The sequence below is a fragment of the Protopterus annectens genome, chromosome 4.part0 (genome assembly GCF_019279795.1).
Source record: "Protopterus annectens isolate FY-2018-M chromosome 4.part0, PAN1.0, whole genome shotgun sequence".
NCBI classification, from domain to species: domain Eukaryota; kingdom Metazoa; phylum Chordata; order Ceratodontiformes; family Protopteridae; genus Protopterus; species Protopterus annectens.
In genome coordinates, this window is record NC_056733.1 from 129,579,293 (window position 1) to 129,600,189 (window position 20,897).

The 20,897-nt window shown below is 42.1% G+C and overlaps 1 protein-coding gene across 1 annotated transcript in view; it reads left to right on the forward strand.

Moving 5' to 3' along the window:
• The window catches only part of LOC122800226 (dynein axonemal heavy chain 17-like), a 17,083,451-nt gene that overhangs the window by 6,676,557 nt on the left and 10,385,997 nt on the right, over positions 1–20,897 (forward strand). The window contains exon 23 of the mRNA XM_044069720.1: positions 19,837–20,059. Coding sequence (XP_043925655.1) covers positions 19,837–20,059 — 223 coding nt within the window. The remainder of the gene's footprint in view (positions 1–19,836; positions 20,060–20,897) is intronic.

The following is a 20,897-nucleotide window of genomic DNA, read 5'->3' on the forward strand; positions in this document are numbered from 1 at the left end:
CGGAGTTCCCGGTGCAGACACTCACAATTTTGTCGCAGCCTTTACTGGCACTGTCTCTGCAGGTACAGTCTCCTTCGGCACTGTTAGTGCAATCTCTTTCGACCCCGAGTCTGACGATACTGTCCTCTACGGTGCGCACACCTTCGGCACAGACATGCTCTTCGGTGCAGTCCTTTTCGGCACTGTCACTACTACTGGTGTAGACACCTTCATCAACGGCACTGTACTTATTGGTGTAGAAACTTGCCACACCGCCCTTTATGGTGCAGACACCTTCGACTTCTGTGGCACTGCCTTCGTCGGTGCAGACTACCTCAACACCATTCTCCTTGGTGCAGACACCCTCGGTTCCGGGCTGTCCACCACTTGAACTAGCAAGGACCAAGTACTCTCCTTCTTTGGATCCGTTTGTTGGTAGCCAATATAGCCCTTTTCTAGAAAGGCCAGAATCACCTTCAGGTTTCTCTGTGAGTTTGACCAGGAGCCTCTCTGAACAAGATGTGTTGCAGCTTGTGGACCAGTTGCTTGTGGCCAGGGGTCTCTCTCAACTGTCAAAAGCTACGTTCCCTCTTTCAGGTGAACGTATTTCCACACAGTCTCCAAAGTACACTCCTCCTCCAACTTCCACGCAAGCATCGAAGCCCCTTCCTCCAACAGCAGCTTCCCTCCCTCCGACCCCAATAGTGAACCTCACTTTGGAGCCTGAGTTGTCCTTGTGGCCCTCGGTGCACTGGGCATCGGGCACCTCTCAGGATAGTGGCTGTGCCATGGGGAGGGCATTCTTGGTTCTATGACAATTTTTTCTATGGCACCCTCCAGGAATCCTCCCTCCCTCATGCTCCACAGCCCTCTTGAGACTCCTGGTCTGGGGTCAGCTCGTCAGAGCGGGGTGTGACCCCAGTTTTGAGGTTGTTGTGCTCGGTTCCGGGCTCCCATCCCTCTTTGGGCAGTCCGGCCTTCCAGGCCTTGGAGAGGGCACTTGCCTCCACTGGCAACCCCCCCCCCCCATTTTGGAGTCCTCTCCCCCTCTGTGCCGCAACTGTCATAAGCCACAACTTCCAGGCACAAGGGCCTCAGGTTTCTCCCTTTCAAGAGACCCCTCTTTGCAATCTTCCCCAGAACTCCCCACTGAGGAAGTACTTCACAAGGTTTCATCCAAGAGGAAGCACATGGACTCCACTGAGGAGTCTTTGACCGAAGATACAAACTTTGATGACGGGGAAGGGTCCCTATGGTCACCCTCTGATGAGGTGTCTTTTGGTGACATCCTTGAGATCCTATGAAAGAGGGGTGACTGGAAGTCCTCCAATCCTTCCTCAGAGGAATCCGTATTCCTGCAGGCTTTTCGTACCCGCCTCCCTACTTCCTGGGTTACCTCGTCGGCCGATGAGCTTGTCCAGCACATCGTCCAGCATGCATGGAAGGCTCCTTACACCCTGGAAGCTATAACGCGGAGGCCTGACAAGATCTTATCTCCTCCAACTGAGCATCCCTATTGGTCAAAAGGTCTTCCAGTAGATGGTGGTGTCAGCTGCAACCAAGAAAGACTTGGCAGAAGAGAGCCAGATTGTCCATCCACCCAACAAGAAGTCCTGGGCAATAGACAGACTCAGGAAGCGTGTGTTTGCTTCATCGACCTTCGCAGTAAGGTCCTTGATCTACTTGGCACATTTTACAAGGCTCCAGAGGGATCTTGTCAACCATCTCTCTGAAACCTTGGCAAGAGCCATTTCTGATGAGGTCCGTGACAATGTAGCTTTTCAGACAGCGTCCCTAGAATCCATAATCATTTCTCCCATACATCTTATTTCACATGCAATGGAAGGAGCGGCTAGAGCAGCAGGTGCAGGTATAGTCACGAGACGACATGCCTGGATGCGCCTTTGCAACTTTGCGGACTCCTTTAAGGCTTCCTTTATGAATGCCCCCATTGAGGCCACTTCTTTGTTTGGCCTTAAAGTTAAAGATATGCTGGCAAGGTGCGCACAAGATGGCAAAACCCTATCTGCCGTTGGTGTCAGACACTCCACTCCTCAATGATTCTACTCCAGAAACCAGAGCAACAGGAAACTCCAATGGATGACACCCCTTTCGGGGCAGAGGAGGTCCGCGAAACCAGGGTTCCAGAAGTTCTTTCTCTGGGCAACACTACCAGTGCTCCTGAAGTTTTGCCCTACTGCTCACCTGTGGAAGCGGTCGGGGTCATATTTTCTTTTACCCTACTGCCTGGCGAAACATAACCACCAATTCTTGGGTACAGCAGATAATATCCAGAGGCTATCGCATCCCCTTCCATCTCTGTCCAACCTCATTGACAGACTTACCCGACGTTCAACTCAGTCAAAGGGAAGCAGCAGCACATGAAATCCGAAAGCTGCTACAAAAAAAGTCATCCAAACGATCCCCCCAGACCAGATAGGATCCAGCTTTTACTCAAGGTTCTTTTTGGTGCCAAAAAAGACAGGGGACTGGAGACCGATTCTGGATCTCAGCACACTAAACAAATTTGTAAAAACAGAAAAATTCCGGATGGTCATGGTTCAGTCTATCCTTCCTCTTTTGGAAGAAGACGATTGGATGTGCTTTGTAGATCTTCAAGATGTGTATTACCATATAAAACTAGACAAGCACTCAAGAGGATACCTCCTCTTTCGCATAGGAGCCAGTCATTACCAATTTTGAGCACTGGCCTTCGGTCTCTCTACTGCCCCCAGAATGTTCACCAAATGCATGGCAGTGGTCATCGCTCACCTGCTACTTCAAGGATTCCAGGTGTTTCCTTACCTAGACGACTGGCTCCTCACTGCCCCCACCAAGCGTCTACTAGAAGAAGCCCAGGATTACACTCTCCTCACAGCACAACACCTGGGAATCACTATAAACTCGGAGAAGTCCAGCACGACCCCAGCACAGTCTTCAGAATTCATTGGGGTAATGTTGGACATGAGGAATTGCACAGCATCTCTTGCGGATCACAGACTTCAAAGAATAAGACAGCAGGGTCAACCGCTGCTCTGTCACCACAAATCTTCTGCTCTGTCCATACTCCAACTCTTGGGGTCACTGACAGCCTTGATCACCATTATTCCTCTGGCCAGATTCCACATGAGACTTCTCCAGTGGTTGCTCCTCACTCAGTGGTACTCTCTACAACACCCTTTGTCCTTTCAGATAAATGTAACTCAGAGATGCAAGCAAGATTTGCTCTGGTGAACGTCTCAAAACCCCCAACAATGGTTTTGCCCCTTCAGCTCCCATCAACCGAAAGCCACGGTGACCACAGATGCCTCCCTGATGGGGTGGGTGGGGGAGGCTATGTCAGGGAAACTTGGTCCAAGGCACCTGGTCGGAGACAGAGGCCCTTTTGCATATCAATGTCCTGGAACTGAGGGCAGTGCTACTAGCGTTGCAAGCATTCCATTTCATCCTTCCGTCAGGGGCTATTGCGATCCAATCAGATAACATGTCAGTGGTCTGGTACATCAACAAGCAAGGGGACACCAGATCTTATCCGTTATGCTGAGAGGTCTTGAGAATATGGTAATGGGTGATAGCTTCCAACCACTTTCTAATTGAAATGCACATTCCCGGGAGCTCCAATGTGATAGTGGACAAGTTGAGCAGGTGCATTCTACAACCTCACGAGTGGTCCCTTAACCCTGCGATAGCAGCAAGAATTTTCAACCACTGGGGCTAGCCTTGCTGCGATCTATTCGCCTCCCAACCAACTACAAGTGCAGCAAATATTTTGCCCTGATCCCCCTCTCAGAGACAGTCACCGAGAGACGCTCTAGTCCACGTTTGGCCCTCGGGTCGACTTTATCCTTATCCTCCTCACCTCCCAATTTCTGAAGAAAGCACAGCAGTTGAAAAGCAAATTGATCCTCATTGCTCCATATTGGCCTCGACAAGTTTGGTTCCCCTTTCTCTGGCCTCACCTGCTAGATCGACCATGGATCCTCAATCCATCCTCAACGTTGATCTCCCATCTGCAGGGTCTGATTCACCCCAGTCTAACAACCCTGAAGCTGACAGCTTGGTTTCTCCACTTCCTATGATTGCAAGGCAAGATAACCTCTCGTCTCCGGTGCACAATATTCTTATCGCATCTCATAAATCATCCACCAGACTAATCTATCTCAGTAAATAGAAGATTTTCATTATGGGCAGCGAATAAACAATTAGATCCCTTATCAGCCCCAGTTTTGATGGCTTTAGGTTACTTATCACATCTTTTCCAATTTGGGGTGTCTTCACCTAAAACCTCCCTTTAGAGAACCAGTACAACCTTAGGATTTGGCCTTGGTTCTACAAGCCCTAACAGCTCCCCCCTTTGAACCTGCGTCTTCATGTGATTTAAAGTACCTGTCTTGGAAAACTTTGTTTTAGGTTGCAATCACATCGGCCAGACATTTGTCAGAACTTCAAGCATTATGCATCAAACGTCCTTACCTTATTTTCCATAAGGATAGAGTATCACTGAGAGCTAATTCTTCCTCTTTACTGAAAGTGGTGTCAGAGCAGTCTGTCAACCAGTCTGTTGACCTCCCAGTATTTTTTCCTAATCATTCTAACAAGGGAGAGTATTGCCTGCACTCCCTGGATGTTCATAGGCAAATACGATTTTTATCTGGACAGAACAAAATCTACCCGTAAATCAGACCAACTATTTCTGGCCTTTTCTGGACCAAGACTAGTTCATCCTGTCTCAAAAGTTACATTGGCATCATGGTTGAGAAATTGCATTACCTTTATCTATAACAAGAACAATATCACCTTGCTTCACAGAGTGAAAGTACATTCCACAAGGTCTATGGCAACTTCAGCAGCTTTCCACGCTAAGGCTTCCCTCAATGATATTTGCTCAGCTGCGACTTGGGCCAAACCTCATACTTTTGTTCATCATTACAAATTGGATTTGTTCTCTAGAGGTAGAGCTTCTTTTGGCTCCGTGGTGCTCAGGAATGTCCTTCCATGAGGGCCACCCAGGGATACATGTAGCTGGGGACTCTGTCCCATCAGTAAGGAATGAATGAAGATTAACAACATCAGATAAAGCAGTTATGTCTTACCATAATGTTCCATCTGTGTTGTTGATCTTCATTCATTACTCCCCCCTCCACCCTCCTCCAGAGGTTCTAGTTCCTCCAGAGGTAGCCTGTACTTTTGTCTATCAACTTGCAAACTCGATCTGAGGTAACAGGGAGCAGAGCATTCTGGGTAGGATCTTGGCTCGAGAGTTTTTGGCTGACGCAAGCTTGGTGTAAGGCCGGCTCGGTTCGGAGGACGGAATGAATAAGCCATCAGTAATGAATGAATGAAGACCAACAACACAGATGGTACGTTATGGTAAGACATAACTTCTTTTTTACTGGGTGGAGCAAAATCACATAGAACCCTTTACAGCTCTTACATTTGTAGTCTTTGAATTTCTAGTGGAATTGTTTAATAAAGGAGCAAGCACATCTACTATTAAAGTTTAATTAGCAGTAATTTCCAATTTCTATGTGGGATTACACAATTCTTCCTTGCCTTCTGCAAAAATTTGTAAAGTATTTCTGAAGGGTACTCTTTTGCTAAGACCTGTCTTTAAGAACCCTGTTCCCTTATGTGATTTAACTCTAGTACTGCAGGCCCTAACTCAATTCCCCTTTGAGCCTGCTGCCATATGTGATTTAAAACTTCTCTCTTGGAAGACGTCCTTTCTGGTTGCTATAACCTTGGCCAGGAGAATATCAGAACATCACACTTTATCCTCCCAACCCCCTTACTTGGTCTTTCACAAGGATAGGGTTACCTTACAGATCAATGCTTCCTTTCTACCACAGGTGGTGTCAGAATTTAATATTAATCAGGCCATTCATCTTCCAGTATTCTTTCCAAATTTCAGTAACAAAGAGGAATTCTTGCTGCATTCATTGAATGTCCATAGACAGTTACATGACTGTTTGCATAGTACAAAGGATATCAGTAATAAGACCAACTTTTCATTTCATTTGTGCACCATAGGTTGGGGGCAACATGTCTAAAAAGTAACTATAGCCAGATGGATAACGTAATGTATTTCTTTGGTGTATGCAAAATTGAATATGCCTTTCCACAAACCTGTAGGAGCTCAATCTACAAGATCTGTGGCAACTTCCATGTTTTTCAGTCCAGAGCTTCCATGGATGATATTTGTGCAGCTGCTTCTTGGTCAAATCCACATACCTTTATCAACCACTACAAATTACATCTGGTCTCAAGGGGAAGAATGGCATTTGGCTCGGCCGTTCAAAGGAACATCTTTCCTTAGGGTCCACCCAGGGTGAGGTAGCTGGATAATCTGTCCCATACATTGAGGATGAATGAAAATTGACATCATCAGATAAAAAGTTATGTACTCACCATAACGTTCCATCTATGTTGTCCACTTTCATTCAGCCTCAACTCCCCACCCTCCAACCCCTGGCCTTTTTTGTTCAAATTCCCTTTGACAAGAAACATTTTTGTGAGAAAGCAGTCAGCATCCTTTGCTCCCTTGGATTTGAACTCCAGTGATGGCATCTTGCGTAGTTTTTTTTTTTACCCTTTTTCTCCTTCTCTCAAGCTATATGTTTTATCTGAGCTGAGAGGGGACCACAGCATTGTGAGTACGGAAGAGCTTGAGAGTTTTGTAGGCTTACATGAGCTGTAATAATGGCCGAGTCAGATCCAAGGTCGGATCCGAGTCCCATACGTTAAGGGTGAATGAAAATGGACAACACAGATGGAACATTATAGTGAGTACATAAATTCTTTTTTGTTTTATTGCTTATTGGAAAAAATGTGCAAAGCTATAAATTTAAAATGTACTCTAACAAGTTGTGCTGGAAGCCGCGGTGGTGCAGCGGTAGCGTTGTTGCCTCACAGCAAGAGGTTCTCCCATTCGATTCTCGGCTGGAGCGCCTTCTGTGTGGAGTCTGCATGTCCTCCCCGCGGTCAAGTGGCATTCGAAAGACATGCGTAGAATGGGTGTGCCTTCGCTGAAGGTTGGACGTCAAGCTGGAACCTTGGCACCCATAAAAAAATCTACTGCCAATCATTAGTGGACCAGAGTTCCACTGTGGCAACCCCTAACCGGGAAAAGCCGAAAGAAGAAGAAGAACAACTCTAACAAGTTGTGCTGTATTATACAAGGAATATAATTTAATACAATTACGATGGCACATCAGAGGACAAATGTATATATGCATGGTCCTAAAAATGTGTGCAAGGAGCCTATTGTTTGAAAACAGCCCAAAGGTAAACTTAATCTGTCACTGGCCAGATGCATTTTCTTTGAATGTGGGTTTCAATGCTGTTTGAATGGGTTTCAACTGTCATGCTAAGTCTGTTTTCATTGTGAGACTGAATTGTTTTCTTTAGCAAAATGGCTAAGTGTTTGACCTATAAAATTTAAAATAAAAGTGTTACATACAGTATCTCTAATCATTGTGGAAGTAAAGAGGAAAATAGTATGCACACTGACAGGTTTGAATAGTGCTTATGGTAACTGGGGAGAAATAGCCAAGTAATGTGACACTGGAATGGCGGAAGGGTTGCTGCTGGGGAGGGGTCCTTCTGTGGGGGGGAGCCCAGATCTAGTAACCTGCCTAGGGCCCCATTTGACTATGATCCCTGTCTGACACTGGGTGCCCTCAATGAGAGTGCCCACAGCAGGAAGAAATATCACATAGTAATGCACCAGTCTTGCTAAGCCACAGTTAGAGAATAGATAATTTTAGTTGTATTTATTTATATGCATAGAGGCTACATATAGAAACAGTTAGTGTGCATGTTTTCAGTGAACTGCATATGTGGACTGTGTCTTCTACTAAATATACAGAAAACTTATGACTAACCAGGTAGTCACAATACATAATGTTACTCTTGCTTTGATGACTTAGCTCACCTTAGAACACAAGTATTTTGGGTACAGGGTTAAAAAAGGGCTGTATCTCAATACTTCTTTGAAGAGCCTCTCTCTTGCATGGGACCTGAATTCCTAGTTAACAGACTTGCCATTTTGCCATTCAGGCCTGCCAACATTGCAATGTTGATGTTCATTTCTTATAAAACATTTTAATCTGATGTCTTTTTCATTTGTTCCTCAGCTATTGGGTATCAGACCTGATCTTGGATCCATCTCGGACACATTTACTAGACTCTTAGATCCAACTCTTGAGCTCCTCCTTTTACCCTTAATGCCCCAGTCAACCTGCAGTACCTCAGCTCTCGTTTGCCGCCATATCGCTAAAGAGGCGGATCCTTCTCACAGAGCTTTTTGGGTGTATTTTCCTTTTATAAATGAGTGCAGTTCCTTATTTTTTTATTATAATTCTCCTTTTTTCTCATCACTTGCATCTATTTGAGTTTTTCTCTTGTATTATGATGAGTTATCATAATCTTCTTCTATATTTTTTCCTTCTCTTCTACCAAAGTTAGCTGCCAGTATCATTACTGGTAATTTTCCTTCCCTCTTCCTTTTCTTTTTTCTACCCTTTATAGGGTGTCCTCTTTAACCGACCGTTGTTGGCAGTTAAAAAAAAAAAACTTTCTTCTCTTCATCATGGCTGATAAAACCACTGGTTTTAAGAAATGCACTTACTGTGGGCACAAGATCTCTAATTCTGATGCCCACAGGGAGTGGGTCTTTTGCCTTGGAGCTTGACACTTGAATATGTACTGCTCCATTTGTGCAAGTTTTAATTCCAGGGCCCTCACTGACCGTCAGAACAAAATAGTTCTGAAGGGTTTGCTGCCACCTTCTTCTTTTTCCTCTTCTTCTGCTCCATGGGCTCAACCCCCCCCCCCAAAAAAAAAAAAAAAAAAAAAAAAACATTCAAAGCCTCTTCAGAGGCAGAAGTCTCTAACCCAGTCTCTGAAATCAACTCCTTCTTTGAAGCGTCCTCCTAAAATTCAGAAGAACTTGGATCCGACCCCTTTGGATCCAAAATGAAAAAAAGTTGGATCCGACATCTTCAAACCCAAAAACTCTCCTTGCTAAGTCTCCAAGGACCCCGTCCCTAGGGTTCTGTCTAGAGGCTGTTTCTCCTTGGCTCCATTCTCCTTTCCTTCAGGAGACCCCAAGGAGAGAGCCTCAGCCCCAGTCTACCACTTCCTCCAACAGGTCTTCCAGGAGCCTTTCCGAAGCCAAAGTGGATAGGATGATGAGGAAGTTCCTCAGAGCTCAGATTGAGATGGGAGTTATCCTGGCTCCATCTCCCATCAGATCTGTGAGCCTCCCTTCTACTTCCCATGCTGTGATTTTTCTTTCTCCAATCCCACTGGTGATTTTGGAGCCTTTAGATCTGAGAAACCTGAGTGTGTCTGCATCGGATCCAAAGACAGCTAGACCTTTGACTCCAACTACTTCCCTGACTTGTTCAGCAACGAGTACTTTGGAACAGGATAAGTCTCTCAGCTGAAGCATTGACATCGGGTCTAGGGGGCTGGATTCCAGTCCAAGGTTGTCAAAGCCATCCTTCCTCCTTGCAACTTTGGCATTGGGCAGTTCGGATCTGATTCCCACTTAAGACATGGGTGCAGGCAGGGTTGAGGCATGGTGGCATCTGGGGCTTTGGCTCTGGTGCTGCCAGCTGTGGCTTCTCCCAGTTCTTCTGCTTTTGAGGTGGTGGAGATAGCTTTCTGTCATTTGAGAGATTTGACTACTCTTTCCTGTTCAGATCCTACAGCCCTGCCTCCTTCAGGTCCAAGCTCTGATTCTGTCAGACCTATCGCACAGGGACAGCCAGGCCCATCAAGCATCCAGGCAGTTCCCCTCAAGGACTTTCCCCTCTCTTTAGATACATCTTCAGACCATCCTACTGAAGATGCTGCCTGTAAGAGAATGTGCAAGAAGAGACACATAGACTCTCTTCAGGAGTCCCTTACAGAAGACACTGACTTCAATGAGGGGGAAGGGTCCCCCAGATTTCCACCGGATGATGTCTCCTTCAGAGAAATCTTAGAAATTCTCAAGCAAAATTGTGAATGATTTTCCAATACACCCTCCCAGGAGGAGTCAGTGCTTCTGGAAGCTTTTGGTTACGGTCCATATAAATCGTGGGTAACTCCCCTGGCAGATGAGCTTATAGATCTAGTCTCTCACCAGGAGCAGAAGGAACTAGATACTTTAGAACCCCCCCCCCCCAAAGACAGGTCACACTGGAACAAAGGAGTTCCTGTCGATGCTATGGTTGTGGTGGCAGCCACAAAGAAGGAACTCACAAAGCAGAGCTCCTCTATCCATTCCCTAACAGAGAGTCTAGGGCATCGGACAGATTTGAAAAGTTGATAGAATAACAGGTTTTGCATTAGCATAAATTTTCTTAAGGGTTGAAGTCTGAAACTCAAATGTCTGTCATTAATTTCTGAATTCAACCCTCAGTGATTTGCCAATGCTGTGCCAGAAAACAAAATTTCATGAGAAACAGACGAAAAATATAAGGGAAAAATGTGGACATTCTGCAAAAATATGTACAGCTGAGAGGTATGCTCAGCAACCTTTGCCTTACAGTCTCTGAATTTCTTGGCAGACTAAAGAGCTTTCCAAATTTCTGTCCAAGTTCATGTCTGTGGAGGACTACAAGAAGTCTTCTTCACAACTAGCCATGCTTCTATCCATCTGTAATGCATCCATTAAATTAATTTCCCATGCTGCTGAGGGCACCTCACAGGCAGCTGGTTCATGTATAGCCATTAGGAGACATGCCCGGATGCATTTCAGTGATATTGTGGAGCCTTTCAAGTCTTCATTCATTAATGTTCCCTTTGGTGGATCATCTTTGTCTGGCCCTGTTGTTAAGGAAACACAAGAATGGAAAGATCTTGTCTGCCATAGGGTTATGCTTTTCTACTCCTCAGCAATCCTTTTCCAGGAATCACCGAAGAGGTAAGAAAATGTGGTTCCTTATGTCCCTGGGTCCTTTCCAAGATTCACTTGGGGATATCTCCTCCAGAGGCAGAGGGAGTGTCTAATGGACAATGCCATCCTTGTGGCAGAGGAGGCCCACAGAACCAGGATTCCAGAGAATTCCTATTCAGATAATCCCTTTTAGCAATCTTGAAGGGCTGCCCACCTGCAGACCTCGGGAGACATTTGAGGGGGTGCTTGTCTCTGCATACAGGTGCCTGGGCATCAATAACGTAAGATTTTTGGGTGCTAAAAAATCATACCCAGAGGTTATTTCATACTATTTTCCTAGATTTGCCCAACCAAAAGAAAAAGTTTCCCCGATATTCCAACCAGTCAGAGGGAGGCAGCAGCTCACAAAATTCAAAAGCTGCTAGGCAAAAGAGTCATCCAGGAGGTCCTAGTAGACCAGAAAGGATTAGGAACTTATTCAAGATTCTTTATAGTGCCAAAGAAAACCGGGGACCTGAAACAAATTTTGGACCTAAGCAAACTGAATCAATTTGTAAAGATGTCAAATTTCCAAATGGTCACAGTTCAGTCCATTCTGCTGTTTCTATGCAAGGATGATCGGATGTGCTCCACTAATCTTCAGGATGTGTACTATCACATCAAGATGAACAGATGATCTCAAAGATTTCTGCACTTTTGCTGGGGATCAGTCACTATGAATTCAGAGCCCTGTCCTTTGGTCTCACCACAGCCTCCAGAGTGTCTACCAAATGTATGACCGTGGTAGTAGCTCACTGGAGACTGCTAGGATTCCGAGACTTTCCATACCTAGATGATTGTCTCGTCACCGTCCCAGGCAAGCATCTTCTAGAGAAATCCAGATACTACTTACTCCAGTTATGTCAATCTGTAGACATCTCAGTCAATATCTGTAAGTCACATCTTCAACCCGTTCAGAACTTGGGAGTTCATAGGTGCTCAGTTGAACACAGTCAGTCAGATAGCCTCTCTTACATTACCAAAAACCAGAAAAGAAAGGGGGGAAAAACAACTCCAAAACAACAACTAATAAACAAAAAGGTGATGCTGGAAACACACTCCACAAACCACGATAAAAAGCTCTTTAATGACTGGAAACACACAGATATAAATGCTGACAATTCTTAATACATTTTCGTCCACCAAGACTTCATCAGATAACAATACACACTTAATAAAGATCATTAAATACACCAGATATTTAAAAATCAACCAATAAGAACATGTTGTCTATTAACAAATGCCAAAGAAATAAAGAAATAGAAGCACCTTATTCAAACAGTCCTCAATAACATTTACTACCATAATAAACATATATGTATTATAAAAACACAGCTCTCCTAACATAAAATACAATAAAAACGCATCAGTCACTCAATATTACTTATTTATACCCTATAAAATCACTTTAAATTATTATTAAAACTATATAATTATATATAAAATTAAATATCAAAATATATCTGAAATTATTTCATTCAACATTCCTAATGCAATGCTACCCTCTAGTGGTTAAAATTAGAGATAAAAATATTTTAAAATTTAGCTGCCCTTAACTTCAAAAGTGGTGCCAGGGAAATGCTCTCATTCAAGCCGGGATACCTCCCAGCATCCAAAAGAATCTGCCAATACAATTCCCGATACTCCAAACGGGTTTCCCAAGAGCCCCCCCCGGCATCCACATGAGCAACTTCCAACACAAAAAATAAAAGGTTTGCTTGGGCACAATTTTATAAATGTCTGTATAGGGCATTCTTGTCATTACTTCTACTAATATCATAAAAATGCTCATAAATGCGTCTTTTCAGACGTCTTTCTGTCTTCCCTACATAAAAGGCGCTACAAACTTCACATATTACTAAATAAACTAAACCACTAGTATTACAGTTACTATAATAAGTACTTTTAATAGTCCTATTCCTAGATTTGACATACACCTGGTCAACATTAGCTACATGCTTACACTGGGAACATGCCCCACATCTATAGGTGCCAAGTCTCTTACCTCTAGATGTAGTACTCCCCTTCTCAAATAGTTCCTTCAAATTGATACATTTATTTATTTTATTTATTTTACATTTGTTGACCGGGCTAGTCTAACTGGATATATGTCCATTTTCAGTAGAAGCCCGGGGAGAAAAGCTCCAAGCATTAGCAGTGACAAAGATTACAATATGCAGTAATAGTCAAAATAAATTACAGGACATTGTTTAAATATAATGTTAATAGGCTTATTTTCTATTCCCTTGAGGTCACTAAAGGAGCTAAATCTATTCCACTCTTTCCTAACCACATCAACTACCATTTTTGAATCACTATTATATTCCATTGTGAATACCCTACTAAATTTACTATCATTTTTCTCAACGTTGGTGAAAGTAAATTCATCTCCTTTACCTAAAATGGGCATAAATCTTGCCCTTCGCTGATTTTTAACATACATGGTAGCGTTCTCTAACAACTTGGCTGGATATCCCCTCTCCAAGAACAGTTTTTCTAAAAAAACACATTCTTCCTCAAAATCTTAATCTAAAGCCTACTAGCTCTTATCAGTTGCCCCTTAAAAATACTTTTCTTCTGTACATAGGGGTGGGCACTCTCAAAATGAAGGTACGAGTTAGAAAAATTCTCTTTTCGGAAAACTTTAGATTTTATACCCCCAGTAATTTTAATGATACTCACACCCAAAAATCTACTTTATTGAGTGTAATTGAACTTGTAAATTGCAAAAAATAAGTAGTTGTATTCAGATACTCTAAACATTTCTTCAACTTCTCCTCAGATTCTTTCCAAAAATGCAAATATCATCAAGAAATGGCTTGTATAAAATCCAACAGTCACAAAATCTAGAGTTAAAAACATATTGTTTTTCCTACCAGGCTAAGATAATGTTGGCATATGTGGGGGCACAACTGACCCCCATAGCCACCCCCCTCACCTAGTGAAAATACTCAGCACCATAATAAATATAGTTATTTTTTAATATCAATTCCATAAGATTAATTATGACTTGCAATTCATCACTAGAAATATTACATTTGTCTGCCAAGGCTGCCTCCAGCCAAGTTAATCCACACTCCTGTGGTATTACTGTGAATAAATCTTTAATATCCACTGTCACAAATATAATGTCATCATAAACCTGGTTTAAATCAATTCCCTGAAGGAATTCTCAGGAGTCTTTAAGAATAGTTTTTTTACCCCAGTACTTTTTTAATTTTACATCCATGTATTTTGCTAAAGGCGCTGTCTTGGATCCTTCAACGGACACAGTGGGTCTGAGAGGGGGATTTTCTTGATCCTTATGGACCTTGGGAATCCCAAACATAGTGGGTTTTCTAGGTTGAGGCACATGTAAAAATCTAAAAGTTTCTATATTAATTAATTCTTCCAATAGTAGATCATTAAGGGCCTGCTCAATTTTCTTGTAGGCCATATGAATCTCATTCCTAGAAACCCTAATGTAGGTACAGGAATCACCCAAAATATCCTGCATTTTTCCTTCATATATAACCTGGTCCATAAGGACAGATCCCCCTCCCTAATCTGTGAATTCCGCTGAAGTTCACCAAGTACCCTTTTCTCATTTTGATTCAAATTGTATCATCTAGATTTACCTGTAACTTGTCTTATTTCTTTTTCCACTATAGACACAGAATTTTTTAATTGGGGATGTATTGGTGGGTTATATTCACTTTTACGCTTTAAACAGGGCTGTATATCTGTTTTAGCCTGCCCCTGAAATATAACCTCCAAATTCAGCTGCCTAATAAACATTTTAAAATCTAATTATAACTTTGTGAGGTCACATTTTCTATATGGTACAAACTTGAAACCTCTAGATAGTATATTAGCATGATCCACAGTTAATTCCACACCAGTGTAGTTAAATATGTTATAATTCCTGTATGTATATACATTATCTTTACAATTAATTTCATCTAAAATACTTGTAAATGACCCAATGACCCAGACAACTTCAATTCTTTAGGACCTTTATCAAAAGCTAATAATGTGGAAATCTCCCCTTCCCCCAGTATAACCTTCTCCTCCCTCCCCTCTGAGCCTGATGGTAATATTGAGGGGCCCTCTGGTTCATCAACCTTTTTGAACGTCGGAGAGGGTGATACTCTAAAGGGTCCAGGTGGTTAGTTTCATCTGACAATTCATCATTGTCTGGAACCTCTTCCGAATTACCATTCTCACCATAATTTTCCCCAAACTTAACACTACTAATTTTCCTAGGTGCAGGGTAGCATCGCTTCTCCTTATATTCTAAAATGTCTCTATTCAGTTTTTTTAATCTTCCTTTTAATGTTAACTTAATTCATTAATTATTAAGGTGCTCTATAACAGTTTTTAATTCATTCATTCATTTTGCTTGACAACCATTTTAACCACATCAAGCCCACATCTGCTAAATATTTCCGCAAGTTCATCATACAATTCAGAACTATTATCAATATTGTTGGGGAACTTAAACACTCTCAAACCTTTAAGGACAATCCCCCTTCTCAAGCATTCCCTAAGGTACTCATTATCTATGTTGAGAGCTTTAAATTTCCCTAACACATCAGATAATTTATTAATATTATTTCTACATGTCAGTATTTTCCTTGTCACCAAGGGCATAAGTATTGACATCCATATTAAAATTAATATCTACTTTGTTGTTAAGCCATTCAGAGAATTTTCTTCCCTGTTTAAAAGCTGCATTTGAATTGCTAATAATATTATTACAGTCACCTCTGATAGTATGGCTGGAAGTCCGTCTGTTGCTGTAATTTGCGCTACTCGTATTCGTGCCATTTTCTGCTGAAAGTTTAAATAGATTAGGAGTATCCAAAATATTCAAAGAAGACCGTCCAGTTTGTTGGCTAGTTCCTTTGTCTGCATTTAAACCAAGTTTCTCTCTTAACAGCCGCCGCTGTTTGCTCACCGCCATGTAAAGCTTCCTGGTTCCCAGGTAAAGATGAGCACAGTACAGATGCTAGCATAGCACTGATAGGAGTCAGTAAATCAATGAACTGGGAAAGCTGCCCAGTGAGCTTTCTCGTTTCACCAACGTCGTCCCTCCTCTCCTTTAGAGACCGTGGCACAGAATCTACGTTGAGTACAGGCCATCAGGTGTCAAGTAGAGCAAATTATTGTACACCCTTTCCCACCAGCCAGACTTATTCTTTAGGCCTTAGAGTCAGTGGCAGCAACCATAACCTTAGTTACTATGGCCCATTTTTATATGCGCACTCTTCAGTGGACTCTAGTTGTTCAGTGGTCAATTCTTCGCCATCCCTTGTCCTTACCAATCAAACTCACTCAAGTATGCAAAGACCATCTTCGTTGGAGGATTCAGTTGGTGAAGTTTCCCAAGGCTGCCCTTTTGTGCTTCTGCCCCTAGTAGCCATAGTAACTATGGACACCTTCCAGTTGGGGTGGGGGATACTTTTTGGGACAGACAGGCCAATGCACATGGTCCACAGAAGACACCAATTCACACATCAATGTCCTAGAGATGAGAGCAGTTCTCCTAGAGTTGCAGGCCGTCAAGGACACCTTTCCACTTGGGATGATCATGATTCACAACAACAACTTGTCTGTGGTTTGATACATTAACAGATGGGGGAGGCCCAATCCCCTTTATTTAGAGGCAGTAAGAGTGTGGCAGCGGGCGATCTCCTCCAATCACTTTCTTATGGCAATGCACATACCAGGGAAATCCAACTTGCTAATGTGCAAACTCAGAAGGTCCATCATAGTGTCTCATGAGTGGTCTCTCAATCAGTCAGTGGCGGAGATTTTCCATCGATGGGTCAACCTTTCTGCAATCTCTTTTCATCTTCCTACAACAAGTGCAGCAGTTTTTTTTGCTCTAATCCTCCCCTCTGGGAGAGTCACCAAGATATGTTCTAGTCCAAGTTTGGCCCTTCTGTCTCCTTTATGCTTATTCCTCAATACCTCTAATTCCCAAATTTTTACAAAAGGCAATTCGGTTTTAGAGGATGGTTATCCTTATTGCTCCTTTTTGATCTCTTCAAGTGTGGTTCCCCTTCCTTTGGTCTCATCTTCGCTATCCACCATGGATACTGGACCAAGCCCAGACCTTCTCTTTCATCCCATGGGGATGGAGCATCCGGACATTGCAGGCCTGAAGTTGACTGCATGGTTTCTCCAATTTTACTGATAGTTTGACAGCCCAGGCTTTCCTCCCCAGTCTGACAGATACCATTGTCTTCCCACAAGGCCTCTGTGAGGAAGATTTACAATAGTAAATGCAAAATATTTTCTGTTTGGGCTCTATAGAAAGAATTGGACCCTTCGCTGCTCCTATTTCTGCTGTCCTACAGTTTTCCACATCTATATTTCAAGAAGGATCTAGTTTCTGCACTTCTCAAAGTGCAATTAGCAGACATATCTAATTTTCATTCAGCTGAAAATGCTTCCTCATTAGCTTTTTCAAAATTGTGCAAGGCTTTTCTACAAAGGTACTTTTTTACTTAGGCCCACAGTGAAGAACCACACCCCTTCCTGGGATTTGACAATTGCGCTGCAAGGACTAACTCACAAACCCTTTGAACCATCAGCTAAATCATATTTAAAAATTTTATCGTGGAAAATTGCCTTTCTATTGACCATTACTTATATGAGACGAGTTTCTGAACTCCAGGCTCTCTCTTCCAAATCTCAATATCTCATCTTCCATAAAGACCAAGCCATCCTTTTTGCCTAAAGTAGCCTCCAAAATAAACATTAATCAAGCCATTAATTTGCCTGTTTTCTTTCCCAACTTTACTAACAAAGGAGAATACACATTCCATCTTTTGGATGTATATAGACAACTATGTTTTTATCTCCATAGAACAAAAGATTTCAGAAAGTCAGAGCAATTGTTTGTCTCTTTCTCCCTAAACAAATTAGGGTCACCAGTTTCTAAAATTACCCTAGGCAAATGGCTTACTGATTGCATTTCCTTTGTTTACAGTCAGCGAGGGCTGTCCCTATCCAGGCCTCCTAAAGCATAGTCCACCAGGTCCATGGCTTCATCTTCCATTTTTTGGTCTAGAACTTTTGTTGATGACAATTGTGCAGCAGCTACCTGGTCTAATGCTCATACCTGTATTGCTCATTAAAAATTGGATTTAACTTCCAGGAGCAGGGCTTCCTTTGGTTCTGCAGTACTCCAGAATATCCTTCCATGAAGGTAACCCAAGGTCCAACTAACTGGGAACTCCATCCCAGTAGTTGAGGAATGAATTAAAAGGACCAAATCAGATATTAAAAGTTATGTATTCACCATAACTATGCATCTGTGTTGTCCATTTCCATTCTTCCTCAACTCCCCACCCTCCATCCCCTTTACTATTAGCTCCTGGAATGACATTATGGTTACTGTGGAACCTCTGTTCTAGGTTTGAGCTCAGTTCTGCTATTACTAGCCTTACTTTTGTCTTAATCAAGGGTTAGTTCTTCCTTTTGTTTATATGGCAGCAAACTTGATCTGCGGTATTGCCGGTTGACTGGGGGATTATGGGTAAAGGAAGGAGCATGACAGTTGGATTCAGGGGTCTAGTAAATGCGTCCCAGTAGTTGAGGAAGAATGAAAATAGACAACACAGATGCATTGTTATGGTGAGTACATAACTTTAATTTTTCTGGTAGCTATCACCTCTGCATGTAGATACTTGGTGCATCAGGCTCTTAGGTGTCGAGATTGATATACAGCCTTTCACGAGGCTAACATGTCGCTCAGATTGTATCTCTATTTTTCTCCAAATGTTGTTCCAACCCTGCCCCTGAACCAATCCATTCATATGCTGGCTTATTTGTGTTTACAGAAACCAGGGGATAGAAGGCCTTCAAACACTGAACATGCACCAATAGTTCATGAATTAGCTAAGGCAGTTGTATCAGTATTAAAAAACAGAGAAGTTGTTCTTCTGTATTATACCAGAGGGGGATAGGCTTGCACTTACCAAGCACAGACATTCCAGTTAGATTGCCAGCTGCATTGTGTTGTGCCATAAGGCTGTCACCCCCATAATGGCAAATACTAATGTCAGAACTGAATGCAACAGAGAAGTGGTTGCCTTCAGTACTTGCTTCGTGAGTATCTTCACTTTAGACCTTTTTTGTTATAGTTGCTTTAACTTTGGTGCCTACCTTTGCTAAGCATTATTGTCTCAATCACAATGTAGGGAGTTGCCCAACATTTGGGATGCCCAGTATTCCATGATTTATCTGAAGTCTGTCATTTTGCAGTCCACTGACTCCTCCACCCAGGTGGTAAGTGCTTGGGATTCAGTCCAATCAAGGATGTATCAAGGAAGGTCCTCCATATCGGATACAGCAAATATATTCTTACCATATCAAACGATTTCTGAGAACCCCTGTTTAATAGGTCATGAATTCTGTTCCTGCTTCCTCATTTGGATAACAATTTCTTCTTTCAAACTCAGATGTTGAAGTTCCACTCAAGCTGGGCTCGTACATACCTTTGTTTTACTTGTTTAATAAAGTATCAGTTTTTTGATTTACAGAAAAGTGCTGCTCACTAGTGAAATGGAAATGAACTCACAGACACTGGGGACAGGCTCGCTTAACTTGCCAGCATATTACTTCAGTCTACATAAGTGGCATCTGTAGGACATCACTTAAACATGAATTCTACAGAAAAAAATGTGTTGAATTGCAGTTGGTGAAAAAAATACACATGACCTAGAGGCCCCCATGAAGAGTCTTTTTATAGATCAACTAATATAGCATGTCTGTGGCTGTTGTAAACAAACCCCTTATAAAATATTACTTCATTACTGTAATTATGCATAAACTTAAAGGGACATATTGTAAATATGTATCTGTTATAAACAACCCTTCTAGAAAGATTGCTTAATTACTGTAATAGTAAACAAACTTAAAATACATTTTTTGTGTAGTTTAACAGATTTGACAGCTTTTATCAAAATAGCAAATGCTGGTCTAACTCAACCACTAAAGGAAGGTGACTATCAAGGACTTATATTAGTAATGGGACATCTTATGAAAATCAAGGCGAGACAGGTATCTACAGACAACATGTTTGAACCTCTAAAACAAACAATCGAACTTCTTAAGACATATGGAGAAGAGATGCCTGAAGAAACACATCAGCAGTTACATGTAAGTTACTTAAAAAAAAAAAAGATTATGTACAATATTGAGCATAATATAAAAGTCATGAGTGATTCTGACATTTTGGAAAGAATTACAGAAATTATGTGTATTTTATTCAGTTGTGTTCTTCAGGCAGTGTGGACATTTGCTTTAGTGTTATAATCCAAATGAGCTTAATATACTTGCCAATAACCAGCAGTACGTCTTCTCTGTGCTCTTTCTTGTGATCAGTGAATCAGTATGAGTCTGAACAAGGGTGCAACAGCATTACATTACAGTAGCCATTGCTTTTTGAATGGCAAATACATATATGACAAAAATAGGCATTTTCAGCTGAGGAGTATTAGTATATGAACATCTTGTGTCATGGAGTGATACTCACTGGCATACGTTTCATTAATAGTCTTCACTAGCATTGAAAGAAGTGTGATCACTGAGGGAGAGGCAGGCTTTCCCACTCATTTTTCCTGACATAACAGGGTACTTGCTTGAGTTACAGTTTACCAAGAAAAGTTCTTTTTCTGCAGTTTTTTTAGGTGCTCAACAGCATCCTTAGTGATATTATTAATTCAGGAGATTAGGCTGTATTATGTCAAAATTGCATTTTTCATTTGCAGCCTTGTGATCAAAAAATGGTTCAACAAGACTGTCACATGATGCTTGTTTTTGTCTGGACCAATGACCACTGGTCAAACACTTTAATTTTTACAGTATCATAATAGACAAGCATTTCAGGATTATCCAGAGCTGTATAGAATAGTCTAGCAGGAAAGAAAAAAAACAACAACATTGCATTATCGTCATTATGCAAGGATAACAAGAAGAATCATGAAGGATTTTGGTG